Source organism: Mus caroli, chromosome 2 (genome assembly GCF_900094665.2).
Source record: "Mus caroli chromosome 2, CAROLI_EIJ_v1.1, whole genome shotgun sequence".
In the NCBI taxonomy this organism is placed as follows: domain Eukaryota; kingdom Metazoa; phylum Chordata; class Mammalia; order Rodentia; family Muridae; genus Mus; species Mus caroli.
In genome coordinates, this window is record NC_034571.1 from 14,653,982 (window position 1) to 14,670,937 (window position 16,956).

At 40.0% G+C, this 16,956-nt stretch overlaps 1 protein-coding gene across 11 annotated transcripts in view; it reads left to right on the plus strand.

Annotated features, from left to right (window-relative positions):
- Window positions 1–16,956, plus strand: part of Mllt10 (MLLT10 histone lysine methyltransferase DOT1L cofactor) — a 148,775-nt gene that overhangs the window by 120,883 nt on the left and 10,936 nt on the right. For all 11 annotated transcript variants that reach the window (XM_029473556.1, XM_021156842.2, XM_021156840.1 and 8 more), the window contains 3 exons: window positions 2,869–3,047; window positions 10,922–11,039; window positions 12,285–12,357. In XM_029473556.1, the coding sequence (XP_029329416.1) occupies window positions 2,869–3,047; window positions 10,922–11,039; window positions 12,285–12,357 (370 nt within the window). The remainder of the gene's footprint in view (window positions 1–2,868; window positions 3,048–10,921; window positions 11,040–12,284; window positions 12,358–16,956) is intronic.

Here is a 16,956-nt window from a genome sequence, read left to right on the forward strand (position 1 = left end):
CCTTCCTTCCTTCCTTCCTTCCTTCCTTCCTTCCTTCCTTCCTTTTTCTTTTCAACCCAAGACAGTTTCTGGGCGGTCCTGGACCTTACTATGTAGAGCAGGCTGACTTTGAACTCAGAGAATCGCCTGTCTCTGCCTCCCACAGACTGGGATTAAACATGTACACCACCACTACACCCAGGTTAAGTGTTCCATTTTCAAACAGAACCTAAAAATTTAGTTTTCTGTACAAAAATTGTGCTTTTTAAATATTCACTACTTAAAACTGTTATCCCTAGCACAGGACAGCAGAAAGTCAGTTTTAGAGATCACAAGATTACTTACTGTTTTTGTGCATATGGCTCTGAGATTTGTGCATGCTGGTTTTTAAAAGATTAACTTAAACGTGTCTCCTTGTTTCTTTGTGCATGTAAATGTCACCAGCATAGATGTGAAGGTCAGAATACAACTTTGTGTGGCGTCAGTTTTCTCATTTTTCTTTGATGGACTTTGGGGATTAAATTCAAGTTGTTAGGCTTGTGTCACATGCTTTAGCTGTTAGCTCTCCTGCTGGTGAGGATGAGGTGGTCTTGGGGCTCCAAGCTCACCCATCATGTCTAGATTGTGCAGGCGTGTTAATGCCTACAGGAGTCTCCAAGACCATGATAATCATCTTGTAATTCACATTTGTAATAGAAAATGGTCTTTACTAATTCTGATTAAGCTTGTTTCTTAATTTCCATTTTCCATACATGTACGTACACACACACACACACACACACACACCCCTCCCTTTAGATCTAAGTTCCCCATAAGAGGTAATGTGCAGTATTTCTGAGTTTAGCTTATTTCATTTATGATACCTAGTTATGTCAATTTTGCTACATTCTTGACACCCCCCCCCCCCCTTTAATGGCTGCAATTTTGTAGTTGTTGTTGCTGGGCAGCAGTGGTGCAAGCCTTTAATTCCAGCACTCTGGAGGGAAGGCAGGTGAATCTCTGGGTTTGAAGCCATTCTGTCTATAGAGTGACACAATAGTGTCCAGGACACACAGTGAATTCCAAGGCTACACAGAAACCCTCTCTCCGAACCCCACTCCCAAAATCAATTCTGTGTGTATGTGTGAGAGAGAGAGAGAGAGAGACAGAGACAGAGACAGACAGAGAGAGAGACAGAGAGAGAGAGAGACAGACAGACAGACAGACAGACAGAGAGGCACAGACAGACATGCATGGGCCAGAGCTGGTAGTATGTTCCTCTGTCACTTTGCACTCACAGTCCTTTTCCATGTTAATTTTTGAGATAGTTTCTTGCTGAACCTGGAGCTCCCAGTTGTGCTGTTCCCAGTGCCTGGGGATTTTGAGGATCAAGTTAGGGCAGTAATGCTGGCCTAGCAAGCATTTAACGGACCGAGCCACCTCAGCCTCTATGATACTTTAAACTACAGCCTTCCTTCCTACAGCCGAATTAACACTAGTTAATATTAACTACTTTTAATATTTATTAATATTCTCTCTTTGTCCTATTTAAATCAGGTTTTCATGATTTCCTCTCTCCTTTTCCTTCACTTCCTCCTTTCTTCCTTTCGTGGTTAAAATAGGTTTGGATGCTTACTGACACACTGGAGAAGGTAATTTGTTGTCCAGGAGACTGTCAAATGGATCAGAAGATTTTTGCAGCAACCTTGGCCTCTCACTATGTGTCAGGAGCATGACCCACTTTTTACAAATTGGGACATCGACAAAAGTGACTTCTGCATTGGCATGTGTTTCTGTGGGGTAGAGTCCCTCTTGGCTAGGGTCAGCCTCTTTTTCTCTGTGCATGTGAGTGCGTGTGCTCGCGCACACACATGTGAGAGCTAGTATGCACGGGGTGCTCTTGGTATTTGCTCACCTGCAGCTGGGGTCACGTGTGCACACAGAGGCTGGAGGAGGCCATCAGGTGCCCTGCTCTCTCACTCTTAGCATTCCTCTCCTGACCCTAGAGATTTTTGTTTCCAGTGAGCCTTCCAGTTCCACTGCCCAGTTCTCACCCCCGAGAGAGAGTGCTGGAGTTAGAGTTACATGGTTTAGATTGTTCTTTTTAAATGAGGGTACTAGTGATTTGTACTCAGCTTCTTATTGTTACACCACAAGGCTTTTACAAACATCTGTTGATCCTTTCCCTAGAATACAGTGGTGCCCTGTAACTGCTAGTGTATGCTGAGGTTGTCTTTTCTCCTGCTTTTCTTCCTAGCTCTTCTCGATGGAATACCATCTACATCCTCATTTCCTTTTTCCTTGTGGTTTTACCTGACAGAACAATGAAAAAAAAAGTCTTTATCAAGTTATCATTATTTTCTTGTCCCCTGTTTTCAGAATTGAAAAGTGGCTGCTACCTTGTCTTCCATGCCCTGTTCACTCAGAAACTTGTGGCAGTCCTGTGCCTGGTTCTTGATAGAAGCGACTTCTGTTCTTGCAGCTCTGATGCATGAAGGCCTTTTATTAGTCCTGTCCTATAACATTTTCTACATTGTAGTCTTTCTAGAACAAGTTTTCTTTCCATTTTATAGCTTCTCGGTCATGTTTCTAGGGTTCTAAGCATTCTGAAAGTTTTACCAAGTGGTTTTAAAAACATAGCCTTCAGCTGCTTCATGATGGAAGCCTTTGTTGCTCTTAGAAAATGCTCACAGTGCTTAACTGCTTGTTTAACAAAAATTCTTTCTGAGTGAAAAGTGACATAGGTTCTTTTAGAGAAATATTTTATGGAAAGTTAGTGTTAGTTTTTTCTAACATAGTTTTAAACACTAATTAAAATTTATTAGTAGGGAAGGGATCAAGGATAAATCTTGTCTGACCAATTTGATTGCTAAATTGTAAGATACTTAAATAAAGTTTCTTTGGTTGCAGGTATTTATAACAGCAATGATGTAGCCGTATCCTTTGCAAACGTGGTGTCTGGCTCAGGATCTAGTACTCCTGTCTCTAGCTCTCATATACCTCAGCAGACATCTGGGCATTTGCAACAGGTGGGAGCTCTCTCCCCCTCAGCTGCGTCGTCTGTAACCCCTGCTGCTGCTACAACTCAGGTATGTTACAGCTCAGAGGCAGCCTTAGCTATTCGAGAGATTCTCTCCAACAAAAAAACCAACAGAAAATGTAGGAAAAAGTTGGAGTCAGTTTAGGGCTTTTGTGTTTTGTTTTTGTTTTGGTTTTTGGTTTTTTGGTTTTTTTTTAAATTTTTTAGAAAGATCATATAAAACTGCACAAATAGTATTTGGAAACCTTTTGCTTAAATCATTTTAATTAACATAGGAGAGGATGTAGAAGAATACCTGACTCCAGGCTGGAAGAATGGCTCAGTAATTTAGAGCATGCACTGATGTTATGGAGAACCTGAGTCAGGTGCCAGCACCCACATCTGCCGGCTCATTTGCACCTGTAACTCCAGCTCCAACGGTGATTTGATTCATCTGGCCTCTATGGGCATCAGCACTCAGTGTGCACACACCTGCCCATAATACACATAATCAAATAATAACAAAATGAAATCCCCAAATGTAAAATGACTCTTCTCTTCAAATATAATATTTAAAAAAAAAATGAATGATGCCTTCATACACTGCAAGTTTTTCTTTCTTTCTGCCTTCCTTTCTCTCTCTCTCTTTTTCTCTTTCTCTTTCTCTTCTTTCTTTCTTTTTTTTTTTTAGGAGATAAGTGTTCACAAATAAACATTTGATCACCTTTCTGCCCCAATCTGATATGCAGCCTCATTTATAGGATTTTTTATTTTATTTTTCAGTTCTTAAATCCAGTGATATAATATACCAACCAGCCAGTGCTCTACCACTGATCTGTGTCTTACTCAACCCTTGAGGGATTATTATTATTATTATTATTATTATTATTATTTTAAGGTGGGGTCTCAACTGAGTTGCCCAGGGTTCTTTGAACTCATTCTTTGGGCTTAAGTGGGCCTTGCATTAGTGGCCTGCTTTTTAGACTTGTGAGTAACTGGCATTGGTCAGCTCTGCTAGGCCTGGCAATAGGAATGTTGCAAAGACAAGAGACAAATAGGAGAAACCATACTCTTGTATCGTACTTTTATCTTATTTCATGTATGTGAGTGCACTGTAGCTGGCTTCAGACACAGCAGAAGAGGGCATTGGATCTCATTAAGGATACTTGTGAGCCACCATGTGGTTACTGGGATTTGAACTCAGGACCTCTGGAAGAGCAGTCAACGTTCTTAACCACTGAGCCATCTTTCCATCCCTCTTGTATCTTATTAATAAGACAAATAATTAAATGTTTTGGAAAGCCATATAAACAGACAACTCCAATGGCAATAGAGTCCTAAATTACTTACACACACACACACACACACACACACACACACACACACTTACTTTGAATTATTTGGGTGAGTGGATGTGTGTATTTGTCTTTAATGTATGTGGGGACAAACCAGTGTGCATGTTTAGGTTAAGAGACAACTTGTGGAGTTGGCTTTTTCCTTCTACCTTACAGATTTTGTGGAGATCAAACCTAAGTTGTTAAGGACAGAAATGCCTGTCAGAGCACTAAAGTACCTTTACCCACTGAGCTATCCTGTGCAGCCACCCCCTCATCCCCTAGTATTTTAAAGCAATAGCCTTGCCCTCAAACTGACTGTCTGTCCATTGGCCAAGTTTCAAGGTTTTGTACGTTTGTGTTACCACACCCAGCCCACTTAACTGTAATTATCTTATTTTCATATTTTCAAAGGTATAATAAGAGGTACTTGAAAATTTTAGAAAACTTGCTGTATTTTTAAAATCACTAGTTTGTCTAGCATGTATTTATAAATTGCTGTATGGGTAGAGTCATTGCCTAGCCTGTGTGAAGGCCTAAGTTTGGCCTCCCACACCAGAGGTTTTGTTGTTGTTGTTTTTCTTTTTCTTTTTAGAAAAGACTAAAGCACTACAAACTTCATCACAGTTTCTGATATATAGGACTTTAGAATATATATGTATTTTCTTGGAATATACTGTTAGAGTAGTATGATGTGTTTATGAATGATGCTGTCCCAGGTATTAGAGTGAGCAGCAGCTAAGTACAGAAAGTCAGTGTTGTGCCCGCTGCGCCGTCTTTGCACATGGAAACTGACTGATGGTGAATGGGGCTATCAGTGACTTTACAAGGGTTTTCGTCAGGTTTCTCAGTAGACAAGCAGGATGAGGGAAGCCATGGGGTTGGGTCAGAGAATGTGAGTCATGTGTGAGTGTGAGTACTGTCTATCCTTGGATCAAGTCTCACTTGAACATTTTCAGTGTGCACTTTCTTTTCTGGTTTTATAAAACTTTTAATTATTGTTGTTAGTTCCAGGCTGATTTAAGTAGAGCCTCATTTCTTATTCATCATGTTGGTGTGTTTGGGGCTTATATCAGGGAGTGGTGCATGGGAGAAGTGGTTGTGAAGGGAAATGCAGAACAAGAAGGAGAAATTCACAAGTTACAAGTAACCCAGGATTCAGGCCAGTTACAGTCTTTATTTTGTTTACCCCTTTTCCATGCTTGAAGAACATGGATCTCATGAACATACATACCTACATACATACAACCACAGAAACACAGTTTGATTCATGCTGAGACATTGTGCCTTGAAGCTGAAGCCTATTTAGTGTGGCTTATCTGGTGCTGCTGAGCAACCATCAGTTTTCAGGCAACTGAGGTGCATTGGCCTCTCAGCTGAGCTGAGGCAGATCTCCTTCAATGTAGATGCCCGAGACAATAGTAATGCTGTTGAATGTGAAATGGTATAAGCAGTCTGTAGCGGAAAAGATACAAAAATGTTTTGATGGAATTTTAAGAACTCTGAAAAATGGTCATTCTGTCCCCTTCTGTCTACTTGGTGGCAGCACAATTTCAGCTTAATCTTTATGTAATTCTTGTCTACTTCATGCACAATCCGTTGTGTGTAGGTAGTTATTTACACTTTGGTCTTTTAATTACACATGGGTTAAAACAAAACACTGTTAAAAGGTAGATAGTGAAAGTTACCAGTATTTAAAGTATGATTCTAGATGTCATGTCACAATTATTAAGAACTGTGCAAGAGGGCTGGAGAGATGGCTCAGTGGCTAAGAGCACTGACTGCTCTTCCAAAGGCTCCTGAGTTCAATTCCCAGCAACCACATGATGGCTCACAACCATCTGTAATGGGATCGGATGACCTTTTCTGGTGTGTCTGAAGACAGCTAAGCTACAGTATACTCATATAAATAAAATAAATCTTTAAAGAAAAAACAGATTGTGCAAGAACATGAAGAACCTTAGCATGTGCAAGGGACACATGGTTCACTTACCAGCACTGCTGGAAAGAAAATGAGATAAAACACCACCCCCCCTTACCCAGGACCCAAACGTTCGTTCGTTCGTTCGCTTGCACTCTGTGTGTGTGTGTCTCTCTCTCTCTTTCTCCCCCTCTCCAGATAGACACTTTAAAATGTGCATAATTAAATGAAATTAGAATTTTAGTGGCTAGGTTGGAGCTACAACAGAAATTTAGGGGTCTTTCTTACTCTTTCTGATCCTCAGTGCAAGTGGAGTCAACAGACTTTATTTTGATGCCTTAGGAATTATACCTAGGGAAGTGATGAAGAAGGTAAAAGTCTGGTTACTAGACATTAAAGGTGCAATGGTAGTTGGTTTGGGCTTTTAGTTAGAAGCGGACACTTGTAACATTATGTGCAAGAAGGAAAAATTGTAAAAACTCCTTCACAACCTTCATCTTATTTGATACATTATACTTATTTTTAAAATATTTTTTCTTTTATGAATAATCATTATAAATACTTAGTACATAGGCTGTCAGGAAAACAGTAGTAGTAAATGTAGATCTTTACCCTCAAACAAGGTAAAATATTATGTGGAAATGGTGTGTTCTTTCTAATTTGATCATATGTAAAGGACAAAAAAAGTTATTTTAGGAATGCCATTAACTTTTCAGATTGCCCTTCAAATTTTCTCCCTAGAAGATAAGTGGTAACATGGATTAGACATTAATTAAGAAACCTACTTAGAATTGGTTATTCTGTCCAATCCTCGGTCCACTCTCTGTCCAAGAGTGTTCAGTAATGGTTTAACTGCAGTTAATCCTCCTACTGTTTTTTTTTGGAGGGGGGGGGGGGCGACTCAATTGTGGCACATTTCAGCATTAGCCTAAACAGTGGTTTGGAATACATTAAGCTTGTAACAGTTAGGGAACAGTTTGGGGCATTGAGTAATGGAGAGTGATGCTGTTGAAGCTGACAGCCTCATGGGATCAGAGAGTCGTTCGTTCACACTTTCGTTTCATCTTACACTCTGGGCATTAAAGCATCACTGGTGGTAGCTGACTCAGAAGTGGAGTTTGTTCAACTCAGAGTGTGTTTCAAAGTACAAGTTTGAATCTTTGTGAAGAATAGATAAAACTTGATTCAGTCTCTGTCTAGTGTTCATTCAGATTTCCTTCAAAAAAATCTCTGGTCAAACATGTATTCTTAAATTTAATATACTATAATTTTAATATAGTATAGTATAATATAATTTTAATATAGTATGAAGCATTTAATATAGTATGAAGCATTTTAATTCTTACATTGTATTGATAATCTTGTGTGTTTTTGCTGTTGTGTTTTGTTTGTTTGTTTGTTTGTTTGTTGAGAGAGTCCTGCCATAGAGTCCTGAAGTTTAGAACTCTGTAGCCCAGGGTGGTCTGCAGTGTTGCAGTATTATCCCTATCTTGCTAGTGCTGAGATTATAGATGTGACTGTATTGCTGTATTGTAATAGAATCCGTGGGTGAAGTTTTACTTACAGCAGAGCATTTATGTCATCCAGTGTTTTTGGAAATTTGCCCCAATTAGTATCAGTATGTAATTGACAATGTATCTTATCCATGTTCATGGGAAACCAGAAATCACAGGCTTGGCAGCAAATTCTTGTCCCACCTCAGTCTTCTGGTCAGCCTAAGACATAGCTTTTCCTCCTGTGTGTAGCAAAAGGACTTTACAGGAGGCCTAGGATCTGTTTAGTCAGCATTTGCCAGAGCTCATCACAAACATGCCTGTGCTCATAGCCTGAGCCTCACAAGAGAAAAGACAGGCTTTTAATATGGAGATTAAACCACAAGTAGAATTTTGATCTTTAAGATTTTTAAAAAATATGATAGCCTAGTCTGTTTAGGAAATACTGAGTTTTATTTATTTGTCTTGAATTTGAATACTGCCTGAGGTACGTGCTTGTGTTTTTTATGGCTGTTTGATATATTAAGTTCATGAAGCATATTGTTTTTTAAATCTTAGGCAATTGTTTAAAAGTAATGTAAGATTTACTTCAATAATTGATCAGTTCATTTTTAGTTTGTTAGTCTTTGGAACCAATTATAAAATAGTTACCCTTCATCTTTAGCTTTTTTTCCCTTGAATGTTAGGTTTTCTCACATTTATATTGATAGACCAACTGTAAGAGCAGGCACAGTGTGACGGATGTGTTGTGATCCAGTGCCCATGGGTCATGCTGCTTTCTTTTGCTGTTGACAATAAGGATAATTTTGGATAATAACAGGCTGGCCTTGGACTCTCCACTGCTCCTGATTCCCTCCCGTTCTTTACCTTAAAATGACACATCTTAGCTGACGTCGACATGGGACGCTTTGCACATGGGACATCAATGCACAGAGCAAAAGTGCCTTCCTATCTAGCAAACTTAGTAATTACACTTTCTCTTTTGAAAATTTATTTTCCTGTGTGAGGCAAGATCTTCCTATGTAGCCTCAAACTTGTAATCCTCCTGCCTCAGTTTCCTAAATACATAAAAATTAAAAAAAACAAAACAAAACAGACTTTCCTGCTTTAGAATATGCCATTAGGCATGTCAGTCATTGTACTGCACTGCCTTTTGTTTTGATGTTTATATAGTGGGCTTACTGGCTGAAGGTGAAAGAAAATGCCACTGTCTAAATTTGAAGCTATCAAGAAGAAATATGCTGTGCTTTGGCACAGCAGCAGGGGCCCCTCCTTTCAAAAATGTTTTTCTAATAAGAGTTGGATCTTCCTGAGCAGTGGCTGGACACATCTATAATCCTTGCACTTAGGAGGCAGAAGCAGCCTTATTGGTCTACAGAGTGAGTTCCAGGACAGCCAAGGAGAAACCCTATCTTAAATAACAAAAACAATAAAAGAGTTGGATCTCTTAAGAAACTCAGAAGTGAAAAGGTATTCCGGCTCGTAAATTACAGAACAGGAATGTAACTCAGGCCGTCAGGCTTGCTGGCCTCACCCTTACCCACTGAGCTATCTCACAGTCTAAGAGTGTCATATATTTTAGTTTATTGTGTTTTCAGTGTCCATGTTATTAAATTTATAGTTAAGTATCCAGTGTTGATCTTTAGGTTGAATTTCACCTATCTTTCACTGTGGACTAAGTGATGAGTGTGTGTGTGCACGCGTGTGCGTGTGTGTGTGTTGCACATGTCGGTATCAAAAGAACCACCTGTAGGAGTCAGTTTTCTCTATTGAGTGGATCCCAGGATTAGAACTCAAGTCATGAAGTTTGGTTGCAAGGGTCATTATCCATCCAGGTATTTTGTCTGCTCAATTATTAAACAAGAGTTCATAGCATAAACTTATTGACTCTACCGTATATCCTTAAGAAGAGAAAAAAATAGTGAAGTTGCTAAATTGATTTACATATTGAATATGAACTAAAAATACATTGGAACAATGGAGAAAGTCAGGGTTCTGGATCTTGGAAACCACTATTACGGATTATAAACTTACAGTCTTAGTGTGTACTGGATAAATTATCTAAATGCCATAATATACTCTTGCTCGAGATAGGAGTTGGCCAGAAATAATTTATTCTGTAGACTTGTGCTTTGTCACAACTGACATCATCAATCTCCTCTGAGCTGTTACCCAGGTCACCAGGCCCTGGGTCTCTTCTGCTGACGTCTTGCTTCTTTGTATTAGAAATACTGCCATCCTTGGAAGTTGTTTTCAAGAGTGTTATTCTAAAATAATTATGCTTTGATTTTAATTATGTGAAAGTTAATTTATGATTCTGTTTATTCTGAAAATAGTTTCAGAGTAGTAAAAGGTTCCTGTTAGCTACAGTATTTTGTGTACAGGAGACTTGTTTCCAAAATGGCACATCTTTAGGTTCTGATATTCCTGGAAAGTGGGAACGTATACATATCAAAGAAGACATTTTTATTACCTTGGATTACACAACCCTTTGGCCAGCCTTCTGAACTTCATCTGTTTAAGGGTTCAGTTTTGCTTGTTTGGCACAGGTCCCAGTCAGAGGCCTTCAGACCTGTGGTTAGCAACATGAATGGATGGCAGTCTGTGGAGGAGCTCTTCAGTTAGTAGAACTGGCTTCCTGCCAAAAAGACAAAGTACCTTATATGGGGTCAGGGCAAAGCTGTGATTGGTTGGGCTTTGCATTGTATGGAAAATATATTTGTGATGCCTGTGTTTTCTTTCTTTTAAGATGCAAACAAAACCAAACAACACAAGCAACAGGCTTCTAAGTCTCTCAGAATAGGAAGTAACTAAACAGTGTGCAGGTTTTTCTGATGACAGTGTTAAGCAATGGCAAACATGGCTAAACCTTTGACATTCTCAGCCTACTTGTGATGTTAAGAGACACAGCATTTGTTAAACACCTGTTGTCTACCTGCCTGATTTTCTAAATGGTTTAATGAGATTAGAGAACTAGTTCTAAGTTCACATGGTTACTGTACTAGGTTTAGTGTAAGTAGATTCACAGAATGAACCACTCCTTAAAAACACTGTAGTTCTCAGAATTTGATGTTAGATGTTTAAAACAAGCATTTAGCTTGACGTCTGAGATAGTGAGCACGCAGCTGAGCCTGTAGGAGGAAGCCAGTAAGGCATTTGCAGTCTGATCGCTAACTTTGTGCTTGTTTTCATTTAGGCAAATACCGTTTCTGGATCTTCCCTTAGCCAGGCCCCAGCCCATGTGTACGGCAGCAGATTAAACCAGACTCCATCCATGGCCGCTCTCATAGCTCAGTCTGAAAGCAGCCACACAGGTAAAGCCCCTCCCTGGTGTCAACTCTCTGTGGTAGGTCATTTTTATAAGTGAAAGGCAGGCAGGCAGGCAGGCCGGCTGGCCAGCTATCTAGGGATATGATTTTATTTTGGTTTTATTTTTGTTTTTTTGAAAATGAAAAGAATTCCATTTCGAAGTATGTAAATGTTATGCTGTAATTTAATCTGAGCCATCAGCAGGCAGGAGTGTCAGAGTCTTTTCTGACAGATTTGTTCAGGCCTCAGTCCTATGCAATGAAAGCAACAAAGCATTGGGTTTTACCATGAATAGTCCAAACATTTATTTGCATAATTCATGAAATTGAATTACCCAAACTTGGTTTAAAAACATCCTTGGTAGAAGATTTGTGCAGTGTTAGTAACCCTGCATTTTATGGACCAGTTCACACGTGCTGTATTTGCCTCTGGGGCTATTCTAATGATATGTTCCTTTGTGTTTGTCTCGTGCCATCCTTACGGATTTGTTGACATGTCCACATACTTGTGGCTGGTCGCGGGGAGGGAATGGCTTCAGCAGTTCACTCATCATGTCCTTAGCTTTCAAGGGTCAGTGGCTACCTGGCTTAGAGTAAGGGGAGTCCAACCCTGAGACAGGCCAGATAGACTGCAAAGGGTTTGTGCAGGTGGAATGCAAGCTGCTTAAGACATGAAGATAGATCTCTCAGTATTTCAGCAGAATATTTATCAAGATGAACATTTCTCATTTAATGCAGATATTTAGATTTTTAATTGTTTTCACCAATTTGGAATTATTTTACATAATTATTGGTGTGACGAGTTTCTTAACAACTTTAGTCTTGGTGTACCAACGTATTTTGTGACTTTTGTTGGGATGCTAAGTGTTAAAAAATACAAAGCATAAGGATTCACCGTGATAAGCGTACAGATTAGTTGTCTACAGCTGCAATTCATTACTTTAACCATAGAAATTAAAAGTGGCTGAGGGGAGAGCACTGCAAATTCAAACCATGTTTCTGTGCTCTAAACTTGAAAGGAATAAAGGAACAGAACATGGTCCATGGCTGTCCACACCCACAGAGACATGCACGGACTGTGTCGTACATGCCGCAGTTGAATAGCTCTCAACTAGCAGCGTGACAGGGCTTCCTCAGAACTGGAAATGTTCTATACAGGCTTAGTTTTAGGAAGACTCAGAGCAGTAGCTTAAAACTTGGTATCTCTAGGAAGAGAGTCCTGTTATCAACTCTGGAATCTTTATGCCGCAGATCAAGATCTTGGAGACAATACCCGTAGTCTGGTTGGTCGAGGAAGCTCACCCCGAGGAAGCCTCTCTCCAAGGTAAAGATTGTTATTATTGGGAACCATAGGAAAGAAACACCTTGAGATTTGGAAACTTGGTTACCTTGAGTAGGAAAGTGCATATTTGTTGAGGCTTTTATAGCATTTATAACATTCTGTAGATAAGCCTGTCTAGACAAGAAAATTGATTCTAAATTAATTGAAATGTTAATTTTAAACACATTGTTAGATTTCTAAGCTAAAAGGAATATATTTTCATATGTTTCTAATCAGTTTGAACTATTTATCATTTATATATTTAGCTTGTGGGATGATTAATGCATTGACTTGGTGATTATTTTTGCTTATAAAATACTGATGCCTTAAGATATAAACCAAGACTGTCACTCTTGAGGTTCAGCTGTGGCTAAGTCTCTCATTGCTGCTTCACAAATGAAGCCTCCCTAAAATCCCTCCAGTTCCTTTTAGGTCTTGTTGGAAGCAGAGTCTATCACCTGTATTGTGTGTGTTTTTAGGTCTTATATGCCAGGAGCATCCACTACTGTGTAAGTTATCAGAGTGGGTTATGTATGGGTCTGTTGTCGGTGAGGGGAACAGTGCTGTAGAACAGATGTCAGTTCAGAATAAGGCACAGAATTTAGTGATGGCTGTCTTTTTATTCCATTTCCAACTTTGGCATCCTTCTCTAGTTAGTTTTCTCCAGGTGTCATCTTCTGACAAAAGGAACAGTGCAGTTGTTCACTTGGTTAAGGGGCACCTTTCGTTATTTCATTTCATTTCATTCTTCTAAAGGCTGAGTTTCTCTGTGTAGTGCTGGATGTCCTGATGTTTGCTCTGTAGATGAAGCTGTCCTCAAACTCAAGAGATTTCCCCCTCCCTAGTGCTGGGATTAAAAAGTGAGGCAACCCAATCACAAAAGAACACACATGATATACACTCACTGATAAGTGGATATTAGCCCAGAAACTTAGAATACCCAAGATACATGAAACTCAAGAAGAAGGAAGACCAAAGTGTGGGTACTTCGCTCCTTAGAATGGGGGAAAAAATACCCATGGAAGGAGTTACAAAGCCAAATTTGGAGCTAAGACGGAAGGAAGGTCCATCCAGAGAATGCCCCACCCTGGGATTCATTCCATATACAACCACCAAACAGACACTATTGCATATGCCCAAAAGATTTTGCTGACAGGACCCTGATCTCTCTCTTGTGAGACTATGCCAATGTCTGGCAAATACAAAAGTGATGCTCACAGTCATTTATTGGATGAAACACAGGGCTCCCAATGGAGGGGCTAGAGAAAGTACCCAAGGAGCTAAAGGGGTCTGCAACCCTATAGGAGGAACAACGATATGGACTAACCAGTATCCTCCCCCCACCCCCCAGAGCTGTGTCTCTAGTTGCATATGTAGCAGAGGATGGCCTAGTCAGTCATCAATGAGAGGAGAGGCCCTTGGTCCTGTGAAGGTTCTATGCCCTAGTATAGGGGAATGCCAGGGCCAGGAAGCAGGAGTGGGTGAACTGGGGAGCAGGGCAGGGGGAAGGAGAGTATAGGGAGCTTTGGGGATAGCATTTGAAATGTATATGAAGAAAATATCTAATTTAAAAAATGTCTTTTAAAAAAAGTGTGAACTACCACTACCCAATGAGCACATTATTTTTTTATTGGATGTTTTATTTACATTTCAAATAACCCCTTTCCCAGTTTCCTCTCTGCAGCCCCCTTATTCCATCACTCCTTACCCTGCTTCTATGAGGGTGTTCCCCACCCACCTACTCAATCCTGCCTCACCACCCTACCATTCGTTCCCCTACACTGGGGAATCAAGCCTTCGCAGGACCAAGAGCCTTCCACCCATTGATGTCAAATAAGGCCCCTTCAGCTCCTTCAGTCCTTCCCTTAACTCCTCCATTGGGGTCCTTGTCCTCAGTCCCGTGGTTGGCTGAGAGCATCTGTATCTGTATTGGTCAGGCTCTGGCAGAGCCTCTCAGGAGACAGCTGTATCAGGCTCCTGTCAGCAAGCACCTCTTGGCTTCCTCAATAGTGTCTGGGTTTGGTGTCTGCATATGAGATGGATCTCCAGTGGGGCAGTCTCTAAATGGCCTTTCTCCTTCACTCTCTGCTCCACTCTTTGTCCCAGTATTTCCTTTAGACAGGAGCAATTCTGGATTAAAATTTTGGAGATGTGTGTGTCTCCCCATCCCTCAACAGGGGTGGGGGGGGGCTGGCTAACCTCTGGATATGGTCTTTACAGGTTCTCCCTCCCCTTTGTGTGGGGTATTTCAGCTAATGTCATCCCCGTGGGGTCCTGGGAAGTGCGTGCTTTCCTGGCATCTGGGCCTTTGGCATCCTTTGTACCCCTAGTTCCCCATCCCCCATTGCTGTTCAACTGTGTTCAATTTCCTGACTTTCTCCTCCATCTCTTCCCATACCTGATCCTACCCCTATTTTACCCTTCTCCCTTTTGTCTTCCTCCCAAGTCCCTTCCACCCTCTACTTCCCTCAAGTATCCCCTCTTTGGTCTTTCTTCCTCTTGAGCTTCATGTGATCTGTGAGTTGTATCTTGGGTATTCCACTCTTTGCTCATCAGTGGGTACATACCCTGTGTGTTCTTTTTTGACTGAGTTAATTCACTCAGGATAGTTTCTAGTTCATCCATTTGCCTGGGAATTTCATGAAGTCATTGTTTTTAATAGATGAGTAGTATGCCATTGTGTAAATGTACCATATTTTCTGTATCAATTACTTTGTTGAGGGACATCTGGGTTGTTTCCTGCTTCTGGCTATTATAAATAAGGCTGCTACGAACATAGTGATCATTTCATTAGATGCTGAAAAACCATTTGACAAAGTTCAACACCCCTTCATGCTAAAAGTCTTGGAAAAATCAGGCCCATACCTAAACATAGTAAAAGCAATATACAGCAAACCAGTAGCCAACATCGAACTAAATGGAGAGAAACTTGAAGAAATCACACCAATATCAGGGACTAGACAAGGCTTTCCCTACCTATTCATTATAGTACTTGGAGTTCTAGCTAGAACAATTAGACAACAAAAGATCAACGGGATACAAATTGGAAAGGAAGAAGTCAAAATATCACTATTTGCAGATTATATGGTAGTATACTTGAGTGACCCCAAAAATTCCAAGTGGATCAAGGACCTCCATATAAAACCAGATACACTAAATCTAATAGAATAGAAAGTGAGGAAGAGCCTTGAGCACATGGGCACAGGGGAAAATTTCCTGAACAGAACAGAACACCAATGGCTTATGCTCTAAGATCAAGAATCAACAAATGGGACCTCATACACTTTTGTAAGGCAAAGGACACTGTCAATAAGACAAAACAGCAACCAACCCTGAGATTCCACCTCACACCAGTCAGAATGGCTAAGATTAAAAACTCATGTGACAGCAGTCATTGGCAAGGATGTCGAGAAAAAAGAACACTCCCCCATTGTTGGTGGGATTGCAAGCTGGTACTACCACTCTGGAAATCAGTCTGGTGGTTCCTCAGGGAGCTCATTTCTTTACCATTGTAGATACTGTCCAGTAACCTCATCCATTCCCCAAGAGTGTGTAAACATAGACCTTTCCTCATATAATTCCATAATACAATTATGTAAAAGTAATGTGGGTTTGTTTTCTTATTAAAACCTGGAGAAAATATTCCTCAGGAGTCTGAAACACAGAATGAGAAAATGATACCACTGCTCTCTTATTTTTATATTGTATTTCTATAGTGTTTATAGTTTCCTTTTCAAATGAGAAGTTAATGCGCTCTTGCTCATCTTTAGTAGAGGAAGAGTTTCATGTCCCCCCTTTAAAGTTACATCATCACACACGTTATCTAAAATGGATTCAGAATCCCTTGGTGCAATTTTGCTTCGTAAAATTTTTTATTTTTATTTTAAGCAGATCATAATACAATGAATGTTACTAAATTATTTTTTGTGTACATTGAAGCATTACATTACTCTAAAAATCAGCCCAAAGTAGAATGGCCCAACTAACCCTGACATCATGTATTTGGAATGTGGTGGCTAGCTTACGATGCTTGCATGTAGAATGCCTTACTGCTTGAAGTCTTTAAGAAATTGATACATAACAAGCTTTCTGCCAGGACCAGACCTCTAGTTCATTGCTAGAAGACTGTTGTTTTCCAACCTGAGCTCTATGTACAAGACTCAGTCTTTCTTAATTGACTAAGGAAACTTTCAGAATTTCTTGGTCCTTGTGTGGCACCTCCTCCTCATTTGTAAGTGGATGGAGGTCACTGTATAAAAATACTTAGGATACTAATGCACTTTACTGGTGCTTTAAGGTAGAATGGAGACTAGAGACCAGAGACCAAAAGATGGTCGGTCCCATTTACTAATGGAGAAGTAAAACTGAACATAAGAATAGAACACAACACGTTCATTTTCATCTGTTTTAGAAGGGTTAAGATTTGTTTGAAGAATTAATCTATAACATTTAAACATGCTTGTATCATTTACATTCTATACAGATAAATTACACTGACATGATAGAAGTGAAATGGATTTTTATTTTTCGTTAAAATCATTAGTTTTTTTTCTCTCTTTCCTCTCTCTCTCTCTCTCTCTCTCTCTCTCTCTCTCTCTCTCT